General features: G+C 43.6%; 1 protein-coding gene across 1 annotated transcript; it reads left to right on the top strand.

Moving 5' to 3' along the window:
• The first annotated feature begins 1,048 nt into the window (after window positions 1-1,048).
• On the top strand, window positions 1,049-22,278 carry LOC117396733 (probable inactive glycosyltransferase 25 family member 3). Its single transcript, XM_033994882.3, has 13 exons — window positions 1,049-1,406; window positions 3,890-4,000; window positions 4,320-4,437; window positions 5,049-5,183; window positions 5,557-5,761; window positions 6,462-6,581; window positions 7,060-7,136; window positions 7,584-7,690; window positions 10,088-10,220; window positions 16,382-16,509; window positions 17,203-17,406; window positions 21,370-21,610; window positions 21,916-22,278. The coding sequence occupies exons 1-12, from the start codon at window positions 1,201-1,203 to the stop codon at window positions 21,602-21,604; spliced, it is 1,779 nt and encodes a 592-aa protein (XP_033850773.3). The 5' UTR covers window positions 1,049-1,200; the 3' UTR covers window positions 21,605-21,610; window positions 21,916-22,278.
• The last annotated feature ends 113 nt before the right edge of the window (window positions 22,279-22,391 follow it).

Below are 22,391 nucleotides of genomic sequence, written 5' to 3'. Positions count from 1 at the left end.
ACTCTGCTTATATATGGGTTTGTCTGAGCTATTAAAGGCTCAGTGTCTGATACTTTATTAGGGTTTTATCATGACCTGTGTATGAATGACGGGGGTCTGGGTGATCTGCTTATTCACAGCGTTGTGCTAAGTATTTCTTAGCAACACATCTTGTTAGCCTTGGGGGTGAAAAATCCAAGTTCCAGCTGGTTCAGTACGCATTGTTCAAATATTTCAGGGAGCTTCCCACCCAGAGAGGCTTGCCTCATCGCTGCTGCATCAGCTGTGTTTGACCCCTGACAGTCTGCTAAAGCAGCCAGCGCAGGTGTGCTGCACACTGGACACAATGCTCTTAGCACAGCCTGTTAAACAACCCTGTAAAGAGATCGTAGGATATTCTAACATCAGTCTCTTAATCTCTGTTGTATTTTTATTATATTAGTGATGTCAATATTTCCTGAACCTAATCTTATGAATTCTTAATATAAGTACTGGTTATAAGTAAATGTAAGGCTAATAAAATAAATATATAGGTAAATACGTGTAGTGACATAAATAAAAAAAAAACATCATATTTCCAGCACGTAATCTCATTAGTAACAATCTCTAGTAACAATGACCACGGTAAATGTTCAATGTTCCCCCATACTTTCAATGGGTATACCACGCATTTATCATAGTTTACCATGGTTTGCCATGTTTTTAAATATGCATTACCATATCTCTCTGGGCTTCTTAAGGCGTAACTCTGCTTTACCCTGTTTTAAAGTGCTTTATTACACGTTGTGATGCGTTCTTTTACTATGGTACTCTTTTTATAACGGGTCGTTTAGTGTGCATCATTTTGCAGGTTTAGTTCTACACAGTATAAAATGCAATTTGAAGTGTGTTCCACGGCGACTTCTTTCTCTGCAGTCTCAAGTGTTGCTTCTTGTCCTGTATCACAGCAGACCATTCCACAATCTGGAATTAAACAAAACGCAAGACACCCAAAATGTCAGGACTCTTTGACCATGTAACCCACGTACTGTAATTCAATACAGCACACGACTAACTCCTCCTTGTAACGAGAGAGAGAGAGCGAGAGAGAGAGAGAGAGACGTTTTCAAAGTTTCGCAAAAGTGTTTTTTTTCTTCTAAATGGTGACGCATATAACTTCAGCGAATTAGTTAGGATTGTTTTTTCGAACAGAGAAAAAACCTTGCCACGGATTTTGTGATCATGCTGTCTATGTTTTTGTACGTCTGTTTGGGGGCATTTTCAGGAGTTCGGGGGTATTTTTCAGAGGAGAAGCAACCTCAAGAATCTACCATACAGAAACCGACGGTGGTGCTAGCCATCATTGCACGGAACGCGGCTCATTCCCTGCCGTATTATCTGGGAGCGATAGAGAGACTCGACTACCCAAAAGACCGAATATCCGTGTGGTAAGTGGGCTTCTCTGAGTCATACAGTGCTGGAACAGACTCGATCATTACTATTCAGCAGTATGCAAAAACTAAAAGGGCAGTTTGGGTTTGGGTACGTATCTGTATTTATCACCTAGCCAACAATTAAATAGCTTATTCCATTTTACAAAACAAAATACTGTAAAATTTTGCAGAACCGAGTATGTGTATAGCCTTATGTTGATTAATTACATTCAAAATGACCCAATTGACAATATGCATTATTATTATTATTATTATTATTATTATTATTATTATTATTATTATTAAGCTTCTGTAAAATTATAAATACCTGTTAGACAATTCTCATCACGTCATTATTATAACCTGTATCATCAATGTTTTATATTTTCATAATGTATATGTATTAATTTTCATACACCACTTCTTCACAGAGATGTAACCTATAGATTAATGTATGTGCACTGGTTTTATATACAGTACCAGTTGGGTAGGCCAGTGCTTTTGCACCTACAGTTGCTGGAATTCTGCAAGGTTGTAATACTGAAGTTGTACTGCATTACAAAGTTACAAATATACCCACTAAGTTCCTAGCAGTAATATCGCAGAGATGTAATATCCCCCAGTGACAGGCATATACACGGAAACCTTGCTTTACCCCTCATTACAAACACCACCTGACAATGAAGCCCACGTTTATACAATCCTGATTTGTTCCTATTGAGAGCAATGGAAAGCCATCCCTAAAGTGAGTATTAAAGCCACCATCGGCTGACCCACACATAAGGACATGTGTTAAGATGGCTCTCTAATTAGACCAACCTGCTATAACAAGCATTTTATTAAACAAACCCTCTGAAAACATGAATGCAACAGGATGTCCGTTTTTATACAGAAAAAATCTATTACATTAGAATTAGAACAGTTCAAAATAAATAACACCAATAATTCTTAAGCTGTTCAATAACCAGTTAAAATGCTTTGGTATTAATTTGTTACAGAAACCCTATTAGTAAAGCCACCCCACATTAAGGCCAGATTGTGTTCGTCCCATGACTTAATAAAAAGTTTCTCTGTAGTGAAGTCACTCCTGTTTACATGCCCGATACAGTAAGTCATTTCACACTTACATTAGTATAGAATCCTATTAAAGATTACGCATTCATACAACAGCTGCACAGCTGTCACTGCACACAGACTCTCTGCATTAGCATGTTCACACATTGCCCTTTAACAAACTGTGTTTTAACTGAGGTTAAACAGTGCATTTCTAATCCGATCTAAAACTGTTCTCATGATCTGCAAACCTAATTTAATTAATACAAATTAGCCAAACACTTATTGTTTAACTCAGCCCCAGTGGCAGACAGAAATGCAGAAGTACCTGACTCTGTGACGTTATAGAATGGAACTGTGGGACTAGGCTGTGTATGGTCAGAGGCATTTGACTCCTAATATAAATGGTCTCTGTGCTTGTACCCACAGTCTGTGTCTGGATTATACTGCCCTCTGGCCTGGATTAACATCAAACCAGCCTGTTCATCGTTACACTAAGAGATTATATATGATGTCAATCATAACCTTCTACGGTGCCAAGTAATAACAGGAGCATAGCATGCTTGGGAAGCAGGTTTCTTTTGTGTCCAAGCAGCTGACACAGGAAGTATGTATTAAGTGACACTAGAATTATATTTAAGAGTAAAACGGTTGAGAGACCGTGTATATTTAAACACACAACTCATTTTTTATTCTTTACTTGCACTGTGACAGCCTAAGGGCCCAATAATTATTTTCCATTTTTGTTCTCAAAAACACAGCTAAACTATTTCTGGTAGAAACCTGAAACTCCATGCATGCACTCAGATCCAATGATGTCACTACTCTGCATACTCCCAGATTAAAAACCTCAGGCCCTTGTCCCAGGCAGCCTGTTGCTTGAAAATGCTGACTTCAAATGTGAGATCGACCGACCGGCTCCCTGCTCTAGCAATGACTTTCTTACAATCTCCTGGAATCTCTGTAGCTGAATTGCATCACTGCATGGTCTTAATACAATAATTAATACAGGACATTCATTAAATCGGTAGTCTCCCTTAACCCTGTTTGATTTTACACTAAGATAGAACTCCCTGTCTGTTTACCGTTTTCCATAGCTTTGTAGCATAAGACAGACAGACTTGTTGACAGTCCATTTTATTTATTGGACACGGGCCTCCTCCCCTCTTTTGAAACTTTACCACCTCAGTCAACCTGTGAGCGAAACAAGCATGTCCTTGCTGCTGCCTCCAGCAGTAGGTTATAAATAACCTCAATTTCAGCTAGAGCTCAGGACAGGTAAAGTAGTTTAAGGAATCCTGTGTTTTGAAAAGGTGTTATAACATTTTGTTATAATGAGGCACCCACCTGAGTAGAGCTTGTATGAGTTTGCAGATCCCCTGCAGCTGCCAAGGAGGTTCCATAAATCCATTGCAATCTATGTATCTCTCAATCCACTCCACCAGGGCGGCGACAGATCACAACATTGACAACACCACGGCAGTCTTGAGGGAATGGCTGACAGTCATGCAGATATACTATCACAACGTGGAGTGGAGACCCATGGACCAGCCCACGTGAGTCCAGACCTGAAGTTAGCTTCTCAACTAGAGAGACTCTGATTTGACTTGACTGCTTGGGGATCGCTTAGCATAAAGATTCTAGACTAGGTCTCTATCAGCATAGGTGCCTTTTATTTTGCTCTGAGGTGTCTCTGGCCAGCTTTAGAAAAGTCACTTGAATTAAATACTTGTGAAAGATTGACAGATTTATTATGGGTTACCAATAAGGTAACATTCAATGGGTAAATATAGAGTACTTCCTCAGTTTATTAGCCCAGTCATGCCCATTGATTCGGGTGGGGGACCCTGTTGTAATGCAGCTATGTGTGTGCAGGTCCTACCCGGGAGAGATGGGGCCCAAGCACTGGACCAACGGCAGATACGAGTACCTCATGAAACTCAAACAGGCAGCACTCAATTACGCCAAGAGACAGTGGGCTGATTACATCATGGTAAGCACTGCAGCAGGATACGTCTAGTGAAGCCCCTTGAGTAAGATGAGCAGTTTCCTTTACTGTATAAGTACTGTTTGCTCTATAGTATTCAGACAGGTCTTTTGTAATTCATTATTATATAGCTGTACAGATCTGATTGTCCTACATTGTTTGATCGCTCATTTGATTTAATCTGCTGTCAATTTAGTGAGTACTGTTTTGATCTTGACCAATATAACCAGTCCATGCATAATCGCAGTACCTGAAAGTTGAAACATATTTGTATAAAATCTAGGAGTGTGTGATAAACGTTTGGTGAAGATTGTTGCAGTATTGTGTCCATGTTCAGCGTGACAGGCAGATAGACAGACATGATCAATGCATGAGGGTCACCGTTTTTAGAACGAGGGCCCTAAAAATAGCCAGCAAATGAGATGAAGTAACATCAATAAATATGTTGGTAATCAAAAGTCTACAATGATCACGGAAGTAGTTAAATGTTAAAAAGCAAACCAAAAGGTAGAAATTGCTATTCAAGTGCACTTTTAAATGAACCACCAATTCACTGACTGCAAGGCGCCTTCCCCTCTCCCCCATCCCCCCTCTCCCCCATCCCTCCCTCCTCTCAGTATGTTGACACAGACAACATCCTGATGAACCCACAGACCCTGAGTCTGATGATTGCTGAGAACAAGTCTGTGGTGGCGCCCATGCTGGACTCTCAGACCGCCTACTCCAACTACTGGTGTGGCATCACCCCCCAGGTAACCCATCTCCACTCCACCGAGCGACCCCAAACCTGAGGGCCAGGCGACCTTACTGCACAACCACCTCTACAGCGACAGAAGGAACATTTCAAATCCTCTACTGCAAAATTGCATTTGTGTGGGATTTGGCATAGCAATATAATTTAAATATTGTTAAGAAAAAAAATGTCAAAAATAGTTTCTTCCATGTTAAGCCAAACTTTGATAACAGGTACTTCAATTATAAAATAATACAAGCTTCAATTATAAAATATTATTGGATCCCACTATGGTGTTCAGTGGTCTTTACTCTAAAATGACCCCTGTCTGTCTGTCTGTCTGTCTGTCTGTCTGTCTCCCTGCCTGTCTGTCTGTCTGTCTGTCTGTGCAGGGTTATTACCGTCGCACGGCAGAGTACTTCCCTACCAAACACCGGCATCGCCGTGGCTGCTATCCCGTTCCCATGGTGCACTCCACCTTCCTGCTGGACTTGCGCAAGGAAGGGGTTAAGAAGCTGGCCTTCCACCCTCCCCACCCTGACTACTCCTGGCCCTTCGATGACATCATCGCCTTCGCCTTCTCCTGCCGCGTCTCAGGTACCGTGGCAACAAAGCAAAGTCAAATCATAGTACTTATATAAGCACAGCGAATCACAGTCCAGTTTGTAAAGGTCTGTTAAGTCTGGTTAACCAGATACAGAACTGTAAATTTCAGAGGAAACTGCAAACGTATACTGCACATTTATTGTGGTAACTTGTATAAGGGTCTGCCAAGAAAATATCTTGATATCTTGAATTTGAGTTTAAAGCTGAGTTTTCCATACAGAAGATATTTAAACTCAAATAAGAAATATTATCTGCTGGGCAAGATATCAAGGTTCATAGAGTGGCACCAAAATTGTTCACTCATTTACATTTTAAAGCTAAAATATCTATAGTTTTGTATATTATAGTTGTATCATTTATTATTACAATGGAATATATTGTCTAGTTATTCATAAGGGAGGTTTCACACAACAGAAAGAGGGAAACACTGGCTACAACTGGAGAGAGAACCTAATAAATACATTTAAAAAGGTCACAAGTGAGCCAGTTTGGGGGTCTCAACCTAGCCCAATAACAACCCCCCACCCCCCCCCCCAAAAAAAAACAAAACAAAAAAGGTAATCTGTGTATAGTTGGCCAGTCCTTTTTTCTGGAGCTGTTAGGGGAAGCTGTGCCATTGTCCCTCTATGTTCATTCACAAGCCCCACACAGACTGTGAGTGTGATTCTGACAGTGCTGTGTTGTGTCCCAGGTGTGCAGATGTACCTGTGTAACAAGCAGCGCTACGGCTACCTGAATGTGCCGGCAAAGCCACACCAAACCAACGAGGACGATCGGGGCAACTTCGTGCACCTGCAGCTGGAGGCCATGAGTGAGTGGGGCTCCTCTTCCTCACCTGCTTCAGAACCCTGCTATGTAGGATTCTCTATTTTTGATGGCCTGTGTTGTTTCTCAGGAAAGGTTTTTAAGCTTAATAATGTTAGAAAAATTACTGTCCTTGTTGCAAATCTATATACAGACAACAAAATGAAAGGCATCAATTCCAGTCCGATGTTAACCAGTTTCAAAATTCAGCAGCAAAAACAGATGGGTGTGTGTACATTTACCCAGGGCAGGTACCCAGGGTTTTAGGTACCATTACTTACCTTCAAAAACTCACCATGAGACATTGTTAGATTCTTAATTTGGAAATTAAAGGGTTCATTGTTAATTTAATTCCTTAAGCCTCAGTCAGACTCACAAACATTCCTAAATAAGATATTGTTGTATCTTGCACAAAGCAGAATAAGAAACTTAGTGAAGAAATCTTTTGGCATCATAACACTGATTCATTTTGTTTGTTCCTACAGTTGATGGACCACCCATGTACCCCTCCAAGCATGTTTTCCTGCCTCCCCGTCACCCAGACAAGATGGGATTGGATGAGGTAAGAGCTGCCTATGGGCCAATCAGCAGGGACTCGGTCTAGTGTATATTCCAGTCAGGGCATTAGAGACTGTGCCCCCTAGTGTATAACCCAGTCATGACATTAGAGAAGGTACCTCCTAGTGTATAACCAAGTCAGGGCATTAGATACAGTGCCCCCTAGTGTGTAACCCAGTCAGGGCATTAGATACAGTGCCCCCTAGTGTATAACCCAGTCATGGCATTAGATACAGTGCCCCCTAGTGTATAACCCAGTCAGGGCATTGGATACAGTGCCCCCTAGTGTATAACCCAGTCATGGCATTAGAGACAGTGCCCTCTTGTGTCTATCGTAGTCATAGCACTGGATTACAGTGTTGTTTTTTGTAACTTGGTTCCAGTATTCTGGATGTGTGTGGATGGGTGGGTTTCCCTCTCCTTGTTGACTGTGCCCCCTGTCTCCTGGCAGGTGTACCTGATTAACCTGCGCAGGCGACCGGACCGCAGGGACAGAATGGTGAGGACACTCTATGAGCAGGACATTGACGTTAAAGTGATGGACGCAGTGGACGGAGGGTAAACTCTTTCTTTCTTTCATATCCATATCACACATTGTGGTCATTTGTATTTGGTCATTTCAGTTACCAGTTTATGATATAGAAAGTTACATTTGTGTATTTGGCAAAATCCTGGGATAAATGCACAAAGGCATATATTTGGGGAATTCTGCCTATTAAAAAAAATCTGCCTTTAATGGAACTATCGAAGGGTATTTCTGCAGAAATTAACTATTGCCACATTCTTATTGTTTTCATCAAATCCTGTGTCAGCGCCATTTTTAAACAGTATCATCTTTAGTATTTATCACATCTCAGGATGCTAAACAACATTACGTTTGGTTATATATATCTCTCCTCTCGCTCTCCCGTACTCCCCTCTGTACACCCACCACCCTGAGTGCAGAGAGCTGCAGGCTTTTATTTACTGTGGCCGAGGGGTTAACTATCAATTATCTCATTACCCATCGGCCACAATCTGCACAAGGTTTTTAATTATTCCTGGCAGAGGACGAGTACCCAACCTCGCCTCTGCCAGAACACATTTTAAATAAAAACAGAACAATAACAAAACACGCAGCGCTTAGACGTCATATATACATACAATACCAAAACACGGCTTTGCCTCTATTTATAAAACAATAAACCATAAATAAACAATAACATGTTGTTAAAAATACCATAAATAAATCATAATACACAAATATAAAATAACACAGGGGCAGAGGGGGAGACCCCGTTCTAAAAATAAATAAACACATGAACATAAGAAAGTTTACAAACGAGAGTTGTTTGTACTTATGTGGATGACTGCTACCGGGTCGTCTCCTGTTCGTTCTAGGAGCCTGTCCACGATCTCAGTGATGTGTGTGACAAAGGCTTCTGTAAGGCAGCACACTGTTGTAGTAAGGGGGTCCAGACTGCACACTGAACTTGCTGTGTTTCTCAATATGGAGTCCCCGACAATCATGACCTCCCTTCTTTTTGCTGCCTGGCCAGCACTGTTTATGGGGTCCTGGATGTTGTTCCTTTCGTTCTCTTGATGCTGGTTTTGATCATCTAAATTTTGAAATGGGTCAGATTTGTTGGATGTCTGGATTTCTGGTGGTTGTGTTTGACGAAGTTTCCTTTTTTCCCTGTCTCTGCCTACCTGAACCCTGATGTTTTTACCCTCTTCTATCTCCCTGGTGATTTTCATCATGCAGGTGTCACAGATTACTGGTTTGAAGGCCACGTTATGTTTTATATATATATATATATACATATATATATATATATATATATATATATATATATATATATATATAATTTTTTTAAGTTTAGTTTCTGCAGCTGTAAACCTACTTTCAAACTGCTTCTAAACTGCTCTGCACTTTTCCATGAAGCACTTCTCCTTGCTGTTGCTGTTTGAACTGCCTTGCTTTTGTGTGTGTCTTTTCGTGGTTTGTTAGCTCTGCCCCGCCCCCGTCTCAGGACGGTGCCGAGTTTGAATCAACTGGTCGAGTTTCAGCTTGTTATCAGAAAAACACACGCTGCTGTTAGAATTTGCTGCAGTAGTTGCAGTAATTTTTTGAAAATACACACTATGGTAGGTGAAACAACTTCTCTAAGTAATGCTAAAACTTTACAATGCTTTAGTAAGACCTCATCTAGAATACTGTGTTCAGTTCTGGTCACCTCGTTACAAAAAGGATATTGCTGCTCTAGAAAGAGTGCAAAGAAGAGCAACCAGAATTATTCTTGGTTTAAAAGGCATGTCATATGCAAACAGGCTAAAAGAACTGAATCTATTCAGTCTTGAACATAGAAGACTACGCGGCGATCTGATTCAAGCATTCAAAATTCTAAGAGGTATTGACAATGTCGACCCAAGAGACTTTTTCAACCTGAAAAAAGAGAGGACCAGTGGTCACAAGTGGCGATTAGATAAGGGGCATTCAGAACAGAAAATAGGAGTCACTTTTTTACACAGAGAATTGTGGGAATCTGGAACCAACTCCCCAGTAATGTTGTTGAAGCTGACACCCTGGGATCCTTCAAGAAGCTGCTTGATGAGATTCTGGGATCAATAAGCTACTAACAACCAAACGAGCAAGATGGGCCGAATGGCCTCCTCTCGTTTGTAAACTTTCTTATGTTCTTGTGTTCTAGGAAATATTTCATTTTAGGCCATCATTTTATAGACCCCTTTCCTTTCAAAGTAGATTGTATTTGATTACTGGATTAGTTCACAGGTTCTGTGTTTTTCCTAGTTTAGGCCTTTCTAAATACTCATTAGGGGAAATAAGACTCATGTTCGTAACAGTTCTTATCTGCATGTAGAAACATGAAGTAACACTGTTTAAACAACCATACCAGCTGCACAGTGTGAAAGCAGAGCCTCACTGCCTCTCTCTCTCTCTCTCTGCCCCTCCAGAGCTCTGAATAGCAGTGATATTAAGCAGCTGGGGGTGGACCTGCTGCCTGGGTACTATGACCCCTTCTCAGGCCGGACCCTCACTAAGGGGGAGGTGGGCTGCTTCCTCAGCCACTACAACATCTGGAAGGAGGTAAGTCGGCACTGCTCCAGCCCCCTGGGATACAGAACTGAGCTGGAGTCATTCCCCCTTCACTTTATGTGAAATGAAACAGCATTCATCTCAATGATTTTCAGACTGCAGTAGACTTCTAGCTACACGTGTTTTTGCAATCTGAATTCACGATCCTGCCGCTGCAGTTACAGCAGGAGATGTTAGTTCACAGAGTGGACAAAGAACAATGTCTTTTTGTTCACATGCTCCTTGCCTTTTTGTGATGTTTTCATCTCTTTTGAGCTGTTCTGCTACATTTTGATCCAGTATTGTGTTATTACAATGTTTTTTTCTTTTTTTTAATCTCATTACCTGCCTGTGAACCTGTCTAGAAAATTCTGCCTTGGACTGTGTATATTAGAGTCCGTACTGTCACTGGCTTCTCAGGGAATGGCAGCTGGGGACTGGCCGGCTGCGGGTCTCTGACCAGAGCCGGTGGACGTATTCTAGTGGAGCATCTCACTATAAAAAGGGAGGCGCTGACACGCCGCACCCCTCCCCGGGCTGATGAGCCAGGACTGACTGTCTGTGACAGACAACAGTGTTTGTGAAACAACCTTTGAGTACTAATGAAGATGCAGCCACAGTGTGTATAACCAGAGACGCTCCTGCAAACAGAAATAGTGTTTCGTTTAGGAGATTAACATCCAGCAAAAGTAGGAGGGTGTGTGACTGCAGTGGGGCCTCCCTTTATAGTGGGAGCAATGCAACACTGTAGCTAAGTTACTCACTGGTTTTATTAGCTGTGTTTGTGTAGACATGCCTCTGTGCTGTACCATCACTGGTTTTATTAGCTGTGTTTGTGTAAACATGACTCTGCACTGTACCATCACTGGTTTTATTAGCTGTGTTTGTGTAGACATGCCTCTGTGCTGTGCCATCACTGGTTTTATTAGCTGTGTTTGTGTAGACATGCCTCTGTGCTGTGCCATCACTGGTTTTATTAGCTGTGTTTGTGTAGACATGACCATCACTGGTTTTATTAGCTGTGTTTGTGTAGACATGCCTCTGTGCTGTACCATCACTGGTTTTATTAGCTGTGTTTGTGTAGACATGCCTCTGTGCTGTGCCATCACTGGTTTTATTAGCTGTGTTTGTGTAGACATGACCAGCATTGGTTTTATTAGCTGTGTTTGTGTAGACATGCCTCTGTGCTGTGCCATCACTGGTTTTATTAGCTGTGTTTGTGTAGACATGACCAGCATTGGTTTTATTAGCTGTGTTCGTGTAGACATGCCTCTGTGCTGTGCCATCACTGGTTTTATTAGCTGTGTTTGTGTAGACATGCCTCTGTGCTGTACCATCATTGGTTTTATTAGCTGTGTTTGTGTAGACATGACCAGCATTGGTTTTATTAGCTGTGTTCGTGTAGACATGCCTCTGTGCTGTACCATCACTGGTTTTATTAGCTGTGTTTGTGTAGACATGACCAGCATTGGTTTTATTAGCTGTGTTTGTGTAGACATGCCTCTGTGCTGTACCATCACTGGTTTTATTAGCTGTGTTTGTGTAGACATGACCAGCACTGGTTTTCTCTGCTCAACCCCTCCCTTGGAGTTACCATTGCTGGCTACCTGTAACTCAGTATAAATTATAACATTGTAAATAAACCGTGGCCGCCTGGGTGGAGCACAGCCCCCTTTCACAGAAAGATGTAGAGAAACTAGAAAAACTCAATACTGGAACAAAAGAACGCAGAGCCATTGTCACAAAGACGGCCGGAGTGGGTGGCGTCAGACCAGAAACAGGAACACAAACGACAGAGAGATGGGGTTTTGGTGAGGCTGAACGCGTGATCGCGTTCAGCATTTAATAAACAGACAGAAAATAAAAGGTTTGAAACAACAAAAACACAGGACACGGCACTTGTAGCCAAAATAAAAGGACAAACAAAAACGGACTAGACAGACAAAACACGGTGAGCAGATTTAACTATTACTATTACTATTATTATTATTATTATCTTTACCTCCGTCTCCAATCCCGTTCTCCACTCACCGAACACCTAACCCCGACTGCAAGAAACGTGCGTCTATTTATACTGTTTGTGCTGGGATTCAATTACTAATTAATTATTCACTTGAATCCCAGCACGTGAATTCATTACGTGCAACCCCGTGCCACACATTATATTTTAAATGCACGTGCGTGATGTGCAATCCCGTGCCTAAATACAAATATACACTTTTTAAATACACGTGAAACACAGACCCGTTTATATCCCGTGTACCAATGACTATACACCAACATTTACACACACACGCACGCAACATACAACACAGATCACACAAATGCACACAGGGGCGGGGCACTTTGCCACATATACCCCCCCTTGTGCGCAGCACACATGGCCTCAACGGCCACCTCCCCCCTTAAAAATCCAGCAGTCCAGGACAAAGTCTCGGGCTGGGAAGGGAGGCTTCAGTGGGCCCATGGCTGGCCATGCTGTCAGCACCCCTGCCGGTAGTGGCACGGCTGACAGCCTGTTGGTCCCGTCCTGCAGCGAAAAAGCTGCGGGGGCAGGTGGTCCCCCGACCTCCCCCTTCTTCGTAGCCGGCAGCTCCCTCCTGTGGGGCTCCGGCCACAAGAACTCCTGCAGCGAAACTGCTGCTGGGGAAAGTGGTCTCCAGACCTCGTCCCCCTTCTTTGTAGCCGGTAGCTCCCTTTGGTGGGGCTCCGACCACAGTACTGCCGGCAGCGAAGAAGCTGCAGTGGGAGCAGGTCTCTGGACCTCCCCCACGATCTCCGGCAGCGAAACTGCTGCAGTGGGAGCAGGTCTCCGGACCTCCCCCACGATCTCCGGCAGCGAAACTGCTGCTGGGGTTGGTGGTCTCCAGACCTCCTCCCCCTTCTTCGTGGCCGACAGCTCCCCTTTCTGGGGCTCCGGCCACCGTACTCCCCGTGGTGGAGGTATGGGAAGCAGAGACAGCTCCTGCTGTTCTGCTTCTGGCAGTGGCAGAGGCAGAGGCAGCTCCTCTGCTCCTGGAAGTGGCAGAGGCAGCTCCTGCTCCTCTGCTCCTGGAAGTGGCAGAGGCAGCTCCTGCTCCTTTGCTCCTGCCGGTGTAGGTGGCGGAGGCAGAGGCAGCTCCTGCTCCTCTGCTCCTGGAAGTGGCAGAGGCAGCTCCGGCTGCTCTGCTCCTGCCGGTGAAGGTGGGAGCAGCGTGTAGTCTCCTGCCGATGGAGGTGGGAGCAGCGTGTAGTCTCCCCCTTTTTCAGGGGACTGGTGCTGCTCTGCCTCTCTTGCAGCGGACTGGTGCGGCTCTGCTTCTGAAGGGGAAACCAGCAGGCATTCTTCCTCTGCTGGTTGTGCTGGGGAAACCAGCAGGCATTCTTCCTCTGCTGGTTGTGCTGGGGAAACCAGCAGGCATTCTTCCTCTGCTGGTTGGGCTGGGGAAACCAGCAGGCATTCTTCCTCTGCTGGTTGTGCTGGGGAAACCAGCAGGCATTCTACCTCTGCTGGTTGTGATGGGGAAACCAGCAGGCATTCTTGCTCTGCTGGTGAAGGTGGGAACAACTGCCTCTCAGGCTTCGGATTCCCGCGGTCCCCCCGTCTGGGCGCTGGACGCTCACGGTCCCCCCGTCTGGGCGCTGGACGCTCGCGGTCCCCCCGTCTGGGCGCTGGTTCCTCCTCTTCATACTGGGTGGGGCATATGGCTAACGTGTGCCCATAAGCCCCACAGCCAGGGCATAACTCTGCTGCGAGGTTCTTTAAAAAAACCTCCCAGCCATCATCCTCGACCTCCTCCCTTTTGGGCTGTGGACGCCCCGACTCCTCCCTTTTGGGCTGTGGACACTCGGGTTCCCCCCACTCAGGCGTAGGACGTTCGGGTTCCTCCCACTCAGGCGTAGGACGTTCGGGTTCCTCCCACTCAGGCGTAGGACGTTCAGGCTCCTCCCACTCGGGCTGTGGACGCTCAGGCTCCTCCCACTCGGGCTGTGGACGCTCAGGCTCCTCCCACTCGGGCTGTGGACGCTCAGGCTCCTCCCACTCGGGCTGTGGACGCTCAGGCTCCTCCCACTCGGGCTGTGGATGCTCAGGCTCCTCCCACTCGGGCTGTGGACGCTCAGGCTCCTCCCACTCGGGCTGTGGACGCTCAGGCTCCTCCCGCTCAGGTACTGGAGAGGGCAGCGACTGCTCCTCTCCCTCTTGCTCACTGGAAGGCATCCCTCCCATGTCTGCAGCTAGGTAACCCAGCACCACAATGGTGAGGTCACGAACGGATGCCGGGTTGTGCTGTTGCTCCCAGTCCTCCCATCGTTTCCCATCTCGCATCTGCAGTGCGTGAATAACCATGGGGAGGTCACTGGCGAAGTTCCCCTCGGGGTGCACCAGCCAGTCCCATATTTCCCGGGACGGTGGGGAACCCGGTGGCAGTGGGGGTAGAGGGGTGGCTACTGCCCCGTTGTGGCTGTCCTCCTCCCAGCCCGGCATGCAGGATGAGGGCTGCAGCTGTTGTTGTTGCTGCTGCTGCTTCTGCTGCTTCCTGCAGCTCTTTCTTCCCATCCTCGCTTTACTATTTTTTTTTTTTTTTTTTTTTCACAAAACCCCCTCTCCTGGTCTGACGCTTGGAGGCGCTATTATCCCACAATGACACCACGTGTCACAAAGACGGCCGGAGTGGGTGGCGTCAGACCAGAAACAGGAACACAAACGACAGAGAGATGGGGTTTTGGTGAGGCTGAACGCGTGATCGCGTTCAGCATTTAATAAACAGACAGAAAATAAAAGGTTTGAAACAACAAAAACACAGGACACGGCACTTGTAGCCAAAATAAAAGGACAAACAAAAACGGACTAGACAGACAAAACACGGTGAGCAGATTTAACTATTACTATTACTATTATTATTATTATTATCTTTACCTCCGTCTCCAATCCCGTTCTCCACTCACCGAACACCTAACCCCGACTGCAAGAAACGTGCGTCTATTTATACTGTTTGTGCTGGGATTCAATTACTAATTAATTATTCACTTGAATCCCAGCACGTGAATTCATTACGTGCAACCCCGTGCCACACATTATATTTTAAATGCACGTGCGTGATGTGCAATCCCGTGCCTAAATACAAATATACACTTTTTAAATACACGTGAAACACAGACCCGTTTATATCCCGTGTACCAATGACTATACACCAACATTTACACACACACGCACGCAACATACAACACAGATCACACAAATGCACACAGGGGCGGGGCACTTTGCCACAGCCATTCACAACGATTGCAAACACCATAGCATAGTAAGGGGAATGGAAACATGGTGCTTCTCCTTTAAGGTGAACACGTGGGACACCGGAGGCTGTCCCATTTCAAGTAATTGTCTTATTTCAGCATTTCTACAGCTCACACAGCAGTTAACGCAAGATGTTTGCAGCTGGCAGCTGGAATCTATCACTTGTGGTTTGGTAACAAAAGAAATGTTTCAAAGCAAACCACAAGAGACACAGACTCTGAAAACAGCATTTATTCATGACATGTTAATGAAATAGCAATGCAAGGTTTATATTTGGTATATTTAAATTTTTTTTTTTTTACTTGTTCACACTTATTTACAAATCTGTTTAAAATGTCTATCAGCAAGTAAGAAATAAGTGGCTTCCCTCTCTGAATGATTTTCACTAGTCATGCTTTGATAAACCAGCGGGTCATTGTATAAAATATAAATCAATGGTGCCTAATAGAAAAGGCTGCATACCTAACTCAACCTCTGTGTTCAATGTTGAGTCAACAGAAACAGCACTGAAAGGTCATCCGAACAGTCAGGAACGCTTTGTTGAATGAAGATGGACTATATTTTATTATAATAATTGTTTAAGTGTCGTGAATGAAAATAGGTTGTCCCTCGTGATCTGTATTTCATATACATTTCTATACAGAAGATAGCGTTGTTACAGACAGTGTTGTGCTTCTTGTGAATGCCATGGCGAGCTCCCCAGCTCCCAGAGTCATTGAGTCAGTGTTGAGCCCGCACTGAAAGTCAGCAGCCGTCATCGTTGAGATTAGGAAGGATTTATAGTGGCGTTGCTATTCAAGGTTGAGTTTAAGCATGCACCCGAAGTGAGCACTGTAGGATCTTTCAGGGTCCTGTACGACAGGAAGTGTAAGCTCCTGTCATCCTGTCTCCTCCTCAGATGGTGGACCTGCAGCTGGAACGGGCCGTGGTGTTTGAGGACGACGTCCGTTTCCAAGGCAACTTCAAGAAGAGGCTTTTGAGGCTGATGGAGGAGATTGACCTGGTGGAGCTAGACTGGGACCTCATGTGAGTCTCTATTAATGCTGCTTTTTGTCTTCAAAGTACACAGAGCTAACACAATACTTCCAGTAACTGTAATGTGTATTATCAGCACTTTCTATTTTCCTCTGTGGAAGATGTGCCTATTACACACTGATGAATGTCTCTTGCACTCTTTTCCACGCTGCACTTCCTGTTGAAGGTAGGCTTCTTACAGAAGTGAGTTGCTTCTGGGAGTTTGAGACATTGTAGGAAAAACAACTCAGAATTATTCAGGTTTTTTAGGCAATGACTTCCTGAGCATATTTTAAAATATATACTGTATGTTTCTATTTCTTTAAAAAAACCCTCAAAGCTAGATGCTTGTATTCACTGTAATTTTAGTTGGTAGGAAGTGTAGCATTGAAGTATCTGCAAGGAGATTCAAATAAACTGCCATTAAAAAAGCAAATTCACTTTTACAATAATGTGTGTGCTTTTCAAATAGGAAAATCTGAGACCTACGAAATGATGTCAATATATATCAGGTAAAATTTACTGGAAATACTTTGTTAGCACCAAGTACTTTAATTCATTTCAGAAGCAATGAACGCCTCTTTTGGTGACAGTTTTGGCCACTAGCTCAAGCGCCCAAGGGTTTCGCAGAGCGGAGGGTTGGGGGTTGGCTGTGTGTTTGCAGCTCCAGTGCTTTAACTGGGCGGGTGTTCCCCTGGCACACAGATACCTGGGTCGGAAGCAGGTGAACCCCACTCAGGAACAGCCAGTGGAAAACGTACGGAACCTGGTGGAGGCGGGCTACTCCTACTGGACCCTGTCCTACGTGATCTCACTGCAGGGCGCAACGAAACTCCTCAACGCAGAGCCGCTCTCCAAGATGGTACCCATCGATGAGTTCCTGCCCCTCATGTACGACAAACACCCCAAGTAAGTGCACCCCCACATTGAACTGTAGAAATCTACAGGGGTCAGACGCTGTGCCCGTGGATCATTGCCCAGACTAATCAGTATTATAATTTGTTTGTGCTACCTGAGGGCATCAAGAATCAAGACCAGACAGAGAGCTTTGTACTCATTTAATATGGGGTTGGTCACGCTAACGGGGGTTGAGAATGGGACACACAAGTCAAAAAATCAAAGTGTGCAGAAAGGCTTTTGTTCTTATACCCAGAGTAGAAAGAGAGTTGGTGACTGTTGGCAAATATACACTTTATTTATCAATTATGGATTTTTATTATTGAGCCTGTGGTTAAAAGATTACAGCAGTAATTTGTTTGTCGTTATATTAGAGTTAAGAAACATGCATGGATATGTGTGTTTGCAAAGTAAATAACTCATAAAAGATTATTTTAAACTGAAACAAAATGATTTCAGCGTTTTATTTAAATTATTATTATTATTATTATTATTATTATTATTATTATTAGCTTGGCATCCTAGACAGTTAACACAAAATAGACCATGGTGCCGCATTGACAAGTTATGATACTTATGGGAGGACAGTCAATTCTCATTAATACGAGTTTCAAAAGGACCAGCAACAAGTTTTACATTATACCACTAATTCGTTATTGTCATTAGTAGCTTGTAAGCCAGATGTATACTGGCTAATGTCAGCAACAATTACAAGTGTTTAAAACACGCTTTCAAAGGTTCTTAACAAATTGATGCAATTGTAAGTGTTGCAATTGCTGGCAGCTTTAGTACATCTCATTATAATATTTCAGAACCCTCATTGGCACTATCTCCGCCCCCTTTTTGCAAATTTATGCAGGAATGCCCATAATTACATATTCCTCTCAGGTTGAACTGCAAAGAAAAACTGCTGCTGCAAAGCATTGCCTAAAATGTCGCTAACCGCACGTTTAGTACATTTCACCCTAGACTTCTGACTCGTTTGCAACTGGTTTGTGACTATTGCTCACATTACATCTAATTTTAGTTACAACATTGGTTACAGTTTTTCTGCTCACCCTCAAATATGCTTTTGATATATTTTGAGACTATATAACCTAAATGATCTGAGCAGTGGAATGTACTGCTTTCACTACAGTGTGTTCATGTACTGGGCTGTTAAATCCACACAATCCAGAAATGAGTGTGCTCATCTTTCTCATTGGCAGTGTAGAAATACAAAGTTGGCACACTCCCAAGCTGTGAGCTGGGAATCTAGAGCCAGGAAACATCTGCACAGCGAGCGTCATGCACCCTGAATCAGGGAGGGGCTGATATTCCTACAAAGAAAAGTCAAATGCAGAGACAGGAGACCTGACATGGGTTACATTGTAAACAGCTGTCCCTGTGGCTCATTTACATTGTTAGAATGTATTGCTAATCAAGCAAACTTCTCTGTGGGGTATCACATGCTGAACTAGGCAGCTACTGCACTACAGTATCGTTTAACCCTTCGTGCATGGCAGCCTCATATGGGGACGGATTTTAAAAACTCTTCTAGTCTTTATATGGGGACATAATGTGGAATACGCAGATCCATGATGACTGCATATGAGGATACCATTTTTTCCCCATAGAAAGCAATGGAAAAAATTGAAAGCCTTTTTTTCATGAATAATCTATGTCCAAAATATTTCCAGTATTTCATGCATAAATGGGTTGATGTACAGTACAGTTGACCCTGTGGTATAGGAGTTTTATTTCATGTGAACTTTTATGTGAAGGTGGTCTGTGAAGTGAGACTCATGTTTTAATTAAAAGGAAAGAGCACAACACATAGTTAATGCTGTTAGCCATGTCCTGTCATTAAAATAGTAGTGGAATTTTCAAGACAACCCTGACAACTAGAGTGAATGAGAGTTCATGTATTGATGTGGTTATGCATGTTACTTTTACATTTTACAAACTGCATGTATCACATACCAAACCATATAGTTCCTTTAATGCTGATGTTGTAGTCTTTGTCAGTTTGTTTTCACCAGCCGGAACTAGCCTTAAACCATTAAGACCTGGCCTTAAACTCAAGTGCCAGGTTGTATTCAGTCCATCTCTCACATCTCCAATGTGTTTGAGAGAATCCCGTCCACCCTCCTTTCAGAATGAACTCAAAGCCTCTACATTCCAGACAGGTTTGTTTGACATTCCTCCAGCGCAGGATTGCCAGCTGCTTCTAGACGATTAAACTCGATAACATTGGGAATCAACAAAGCCATCATGAGAAGCCCTCCCATGCATGTATTTGACAATGATTAAATGCTTAGAAAAAATTCTAAATGTTTAACAGACATCCTCATTTTGATGTAAATTAGATTTGAACTTTGATTAATTTATAAAATGAGCCAGTCGGATAACGATCCTTAAAGTATAAAGAAATATACTGCTGTTAAAGAAGCATTGCTACTAATAGGATTAGCAGAGAATTTGGAAATCTGAGTCATTTTCCACTGCAATGTACTTAGAGCTAGAAGCTGGCTTCAGGTCCACTATAGTCCTGATACTTCAGTGCTGACGTAATAATGAAGCTCTGCAACAAAGAAAAAATGATAGCTAGCTCCTGCCAGAACCAGAGGCAGTGCTTGAACACAGACAGAAAAGATTCCGAAAGGAGAGCCAGAGATTGGATTTATTTCAGTGGTTTGAAATGGGGAGTTTAAATCTCACAGGTTCTCTAGAGCTCCATAGAATACACTTGGCACTCTGTGCAGAGAGTGCTGTGTCTGATCTAAACAGATAATCCAGATACTACCACTGAAAACAACAGGTCCTGTTCCCAAAGTGTTAACTCTGTTGTTTAAAGATTTATTGGCTGATTTATTGACTCGTTTATTAACATCACTAATATAATTAAAGCATGTTAAAGAGCATTAGTAACAATCTGAGTGTCTGCACACCCCAAATCCAACATCCTAGCGCTGGAAAGAAGCCTGACTTATTCCTCATTGTTGTGTTGAAGCTGAAAAGTGTTTGAGAGCCCTGATACTGGAGCTAATATGTTTTGCCTCCATAAACTTGATTTATCTTTAGAAAATGAATTACATTTCTGTATGTTTTCCATCTGGTTGTGGAATTCTCTGCCTGTGTTGGCATTGATCGCTGAGCTGGGACTGTTTCAGATCCAGATATTTTGAGTTGCTCTGGAAGCAATTAAAGGAGCAGTGTTGCAGCTCTCTCCTGTCTTACTGCTGTCTTTCAGTTCTGTGTCTTCACTACAACTCCAGTGCAATGGTCCCTTCCCCCACCCTGTCTCTTCTTGTTTGTGTTTCCCTCCCCCTCTTTCTCACATCTGTGCATGTGTCCACCATAATAAAAGTGAACTGCAGTAAAAGCTTAGCAAAGTGTAATCAACCAGAAGGAAAGCATTGTAAAGCAAAGGCATGCATTATAAAGTATGATAAAAAGCATGGCAAATCATGGTAAACTATGGCAAATACATTTCATAACCACAGGAAAAGTATGGGAAAACTGCTAAATTACTCGGTTACAGACTCTTTTTGTGTATGTTGCCACAACAGTCTGGTAGTTCTGATGGTTTTCTATGTGGAGAGCATTATTGCCTTTATATCTTATAATAACACATGGCAAGGCAGTCAGCCAATCAGCTGCCTTCTAGAGGGTGCCTGTGCAGGGGAAGAGTGTGTGATGGAAACAACAACAACACAAGTCCAAGGTTTTAGTGAAACACTCTGTATTTGGTGAAGGACAGGTTACACTCCTTGAGTGTTTAGAGCTCCATTGAGGACACAGGGGTGCTTTAAAAAGACACCAGGATGTGATGGCTGAAACAGAAAAGGTTACAAAGTGAATGTAAACAACAAGAAAGAAGACATTAGTTAGGATACCTGTGATTTTCATACAGATGCTGTACCAAGCTGCTTCGTGTAGTTCGAAAGGAATATGATCAGACGGTATTCTCACCAATAACGTGATTCATTCCAGTGAGAAGTACAAGCAGCATTTCCCGAACCGGAACCTGCAGGTGTTCTCGACACACCCCCTGCTGGTGTTCCCCTGTCACTACGCCGGGGACCCGGAGTGGGTGAGCGACACTGAGACCTCCACGCTGTGGGACGATGACTCTGTGCGGACAGACTGGCGTGGCTCTCAAAAGACCCTCAAGGGCTCCAGCAGCAGTGCAGGACTGCAGAGCCCCATCTCACGAGACGAGCTCTAGCAGCGGGTAAGACGGGAAACACTCCAAAGCATAAACATCGTCAGCAGTATTATTTGCTTCTTTATTTAGCAGACACGTGCTGCTCTTCAGTTCTAGTTGCTTGCCACAGACAAGCTAGATCAGCCCAGTCTTTAATAATACTTACAGACCTTGTAGAGGTTTGAATGGCACTGGTTACAGTGGGTCACAGAGACGCCATTCCCTGTTTGTTCACTAAAAACAATACGATTCCAGTTATCTGAGAAATCAAGAGAAGTATCTTACTGCCCATGATGTGTAGTTGACTGTTGCCCCCTGTCAAATGTTTTCAGAGACCAGCAGTTGAGGTATCTTGCATGAAGCGGCTGGATGTGTCCCAGGAGATTCCAGAGACTGCTGCCTGGTCAGGACACCCCCTCCCTGCATCTCAGCCCCCTGCCGAGACAGCCCCGGGGCTCCCCCAGCCAGGCAGGACCGAACAGGGCTGCTCCGGTAGCGCAAGAGACTGAACGATTACAAATGAGTTTTTAGAATTCCAATTTTATTTAATTAGGATACCAGCCCATCACTTTACCACTGCGACCGCATGTCCTCTGCGTCAGGAGTGTGAAAGTGCACCTGTGGTATTGTCTCTTCATACGATTATTTGTTGTATCAACACTTCTGTGTATTTAAACCTTATTTTGCCTGGTTAACTTCATTGTCTCTGTGTGGTTTTATTACTTTTCTGGTTGGGCTATCTGTAATACTTTAAGGACATTTGCCCCAAAATAATTCAAGAAAGCATACAGGCTGGTTTCAGTTTATA

Source organism: Acipenser ruthenus, chromosome 31, assembly GCF_902713425.1.
Source record: "Acipenser ruthenus chromosome 31, fAciRut3.2 maternal haplotype, whole genome shotgun sequence".
In the NCBI taxonomy this organism is placed as follows: domain Eukaryota; kingdom Metazoa; phylum Chordata; class Actinopteri; order Acipenseriformes; family Acipenseridae; genus Acipenser; species Acipenser ruthenus.
This window is presented reverse-complemented; position numbering and strand designations above follow the sequence as displayed.

Bases quoted from the DNA above. Each gene is read 5' to 3' on its own strand.
- LOC117396733 (XM_033994882.3), top strand. From the start codon at position 1,201: ATGCTGTCTATGTTTTTGTACGTCTGTTTGGGGGCATTTTCAGGAGTT. The intron at 7,691-10,087 runs GTAAACTCTTTC...CTGCCCCTCCAG, and splicing joins ATGGACGCAGTGGACGGAGG to AGCTCTGAATAGCAGTGATA. The intron at 10,221-16,381 runs GTAAGTCGGCAC...TCTCCTCCTCAG, and splicing joins ACTACAACATCTGGAAGGAG to ATGGTGGACCTGCAGCTGGA.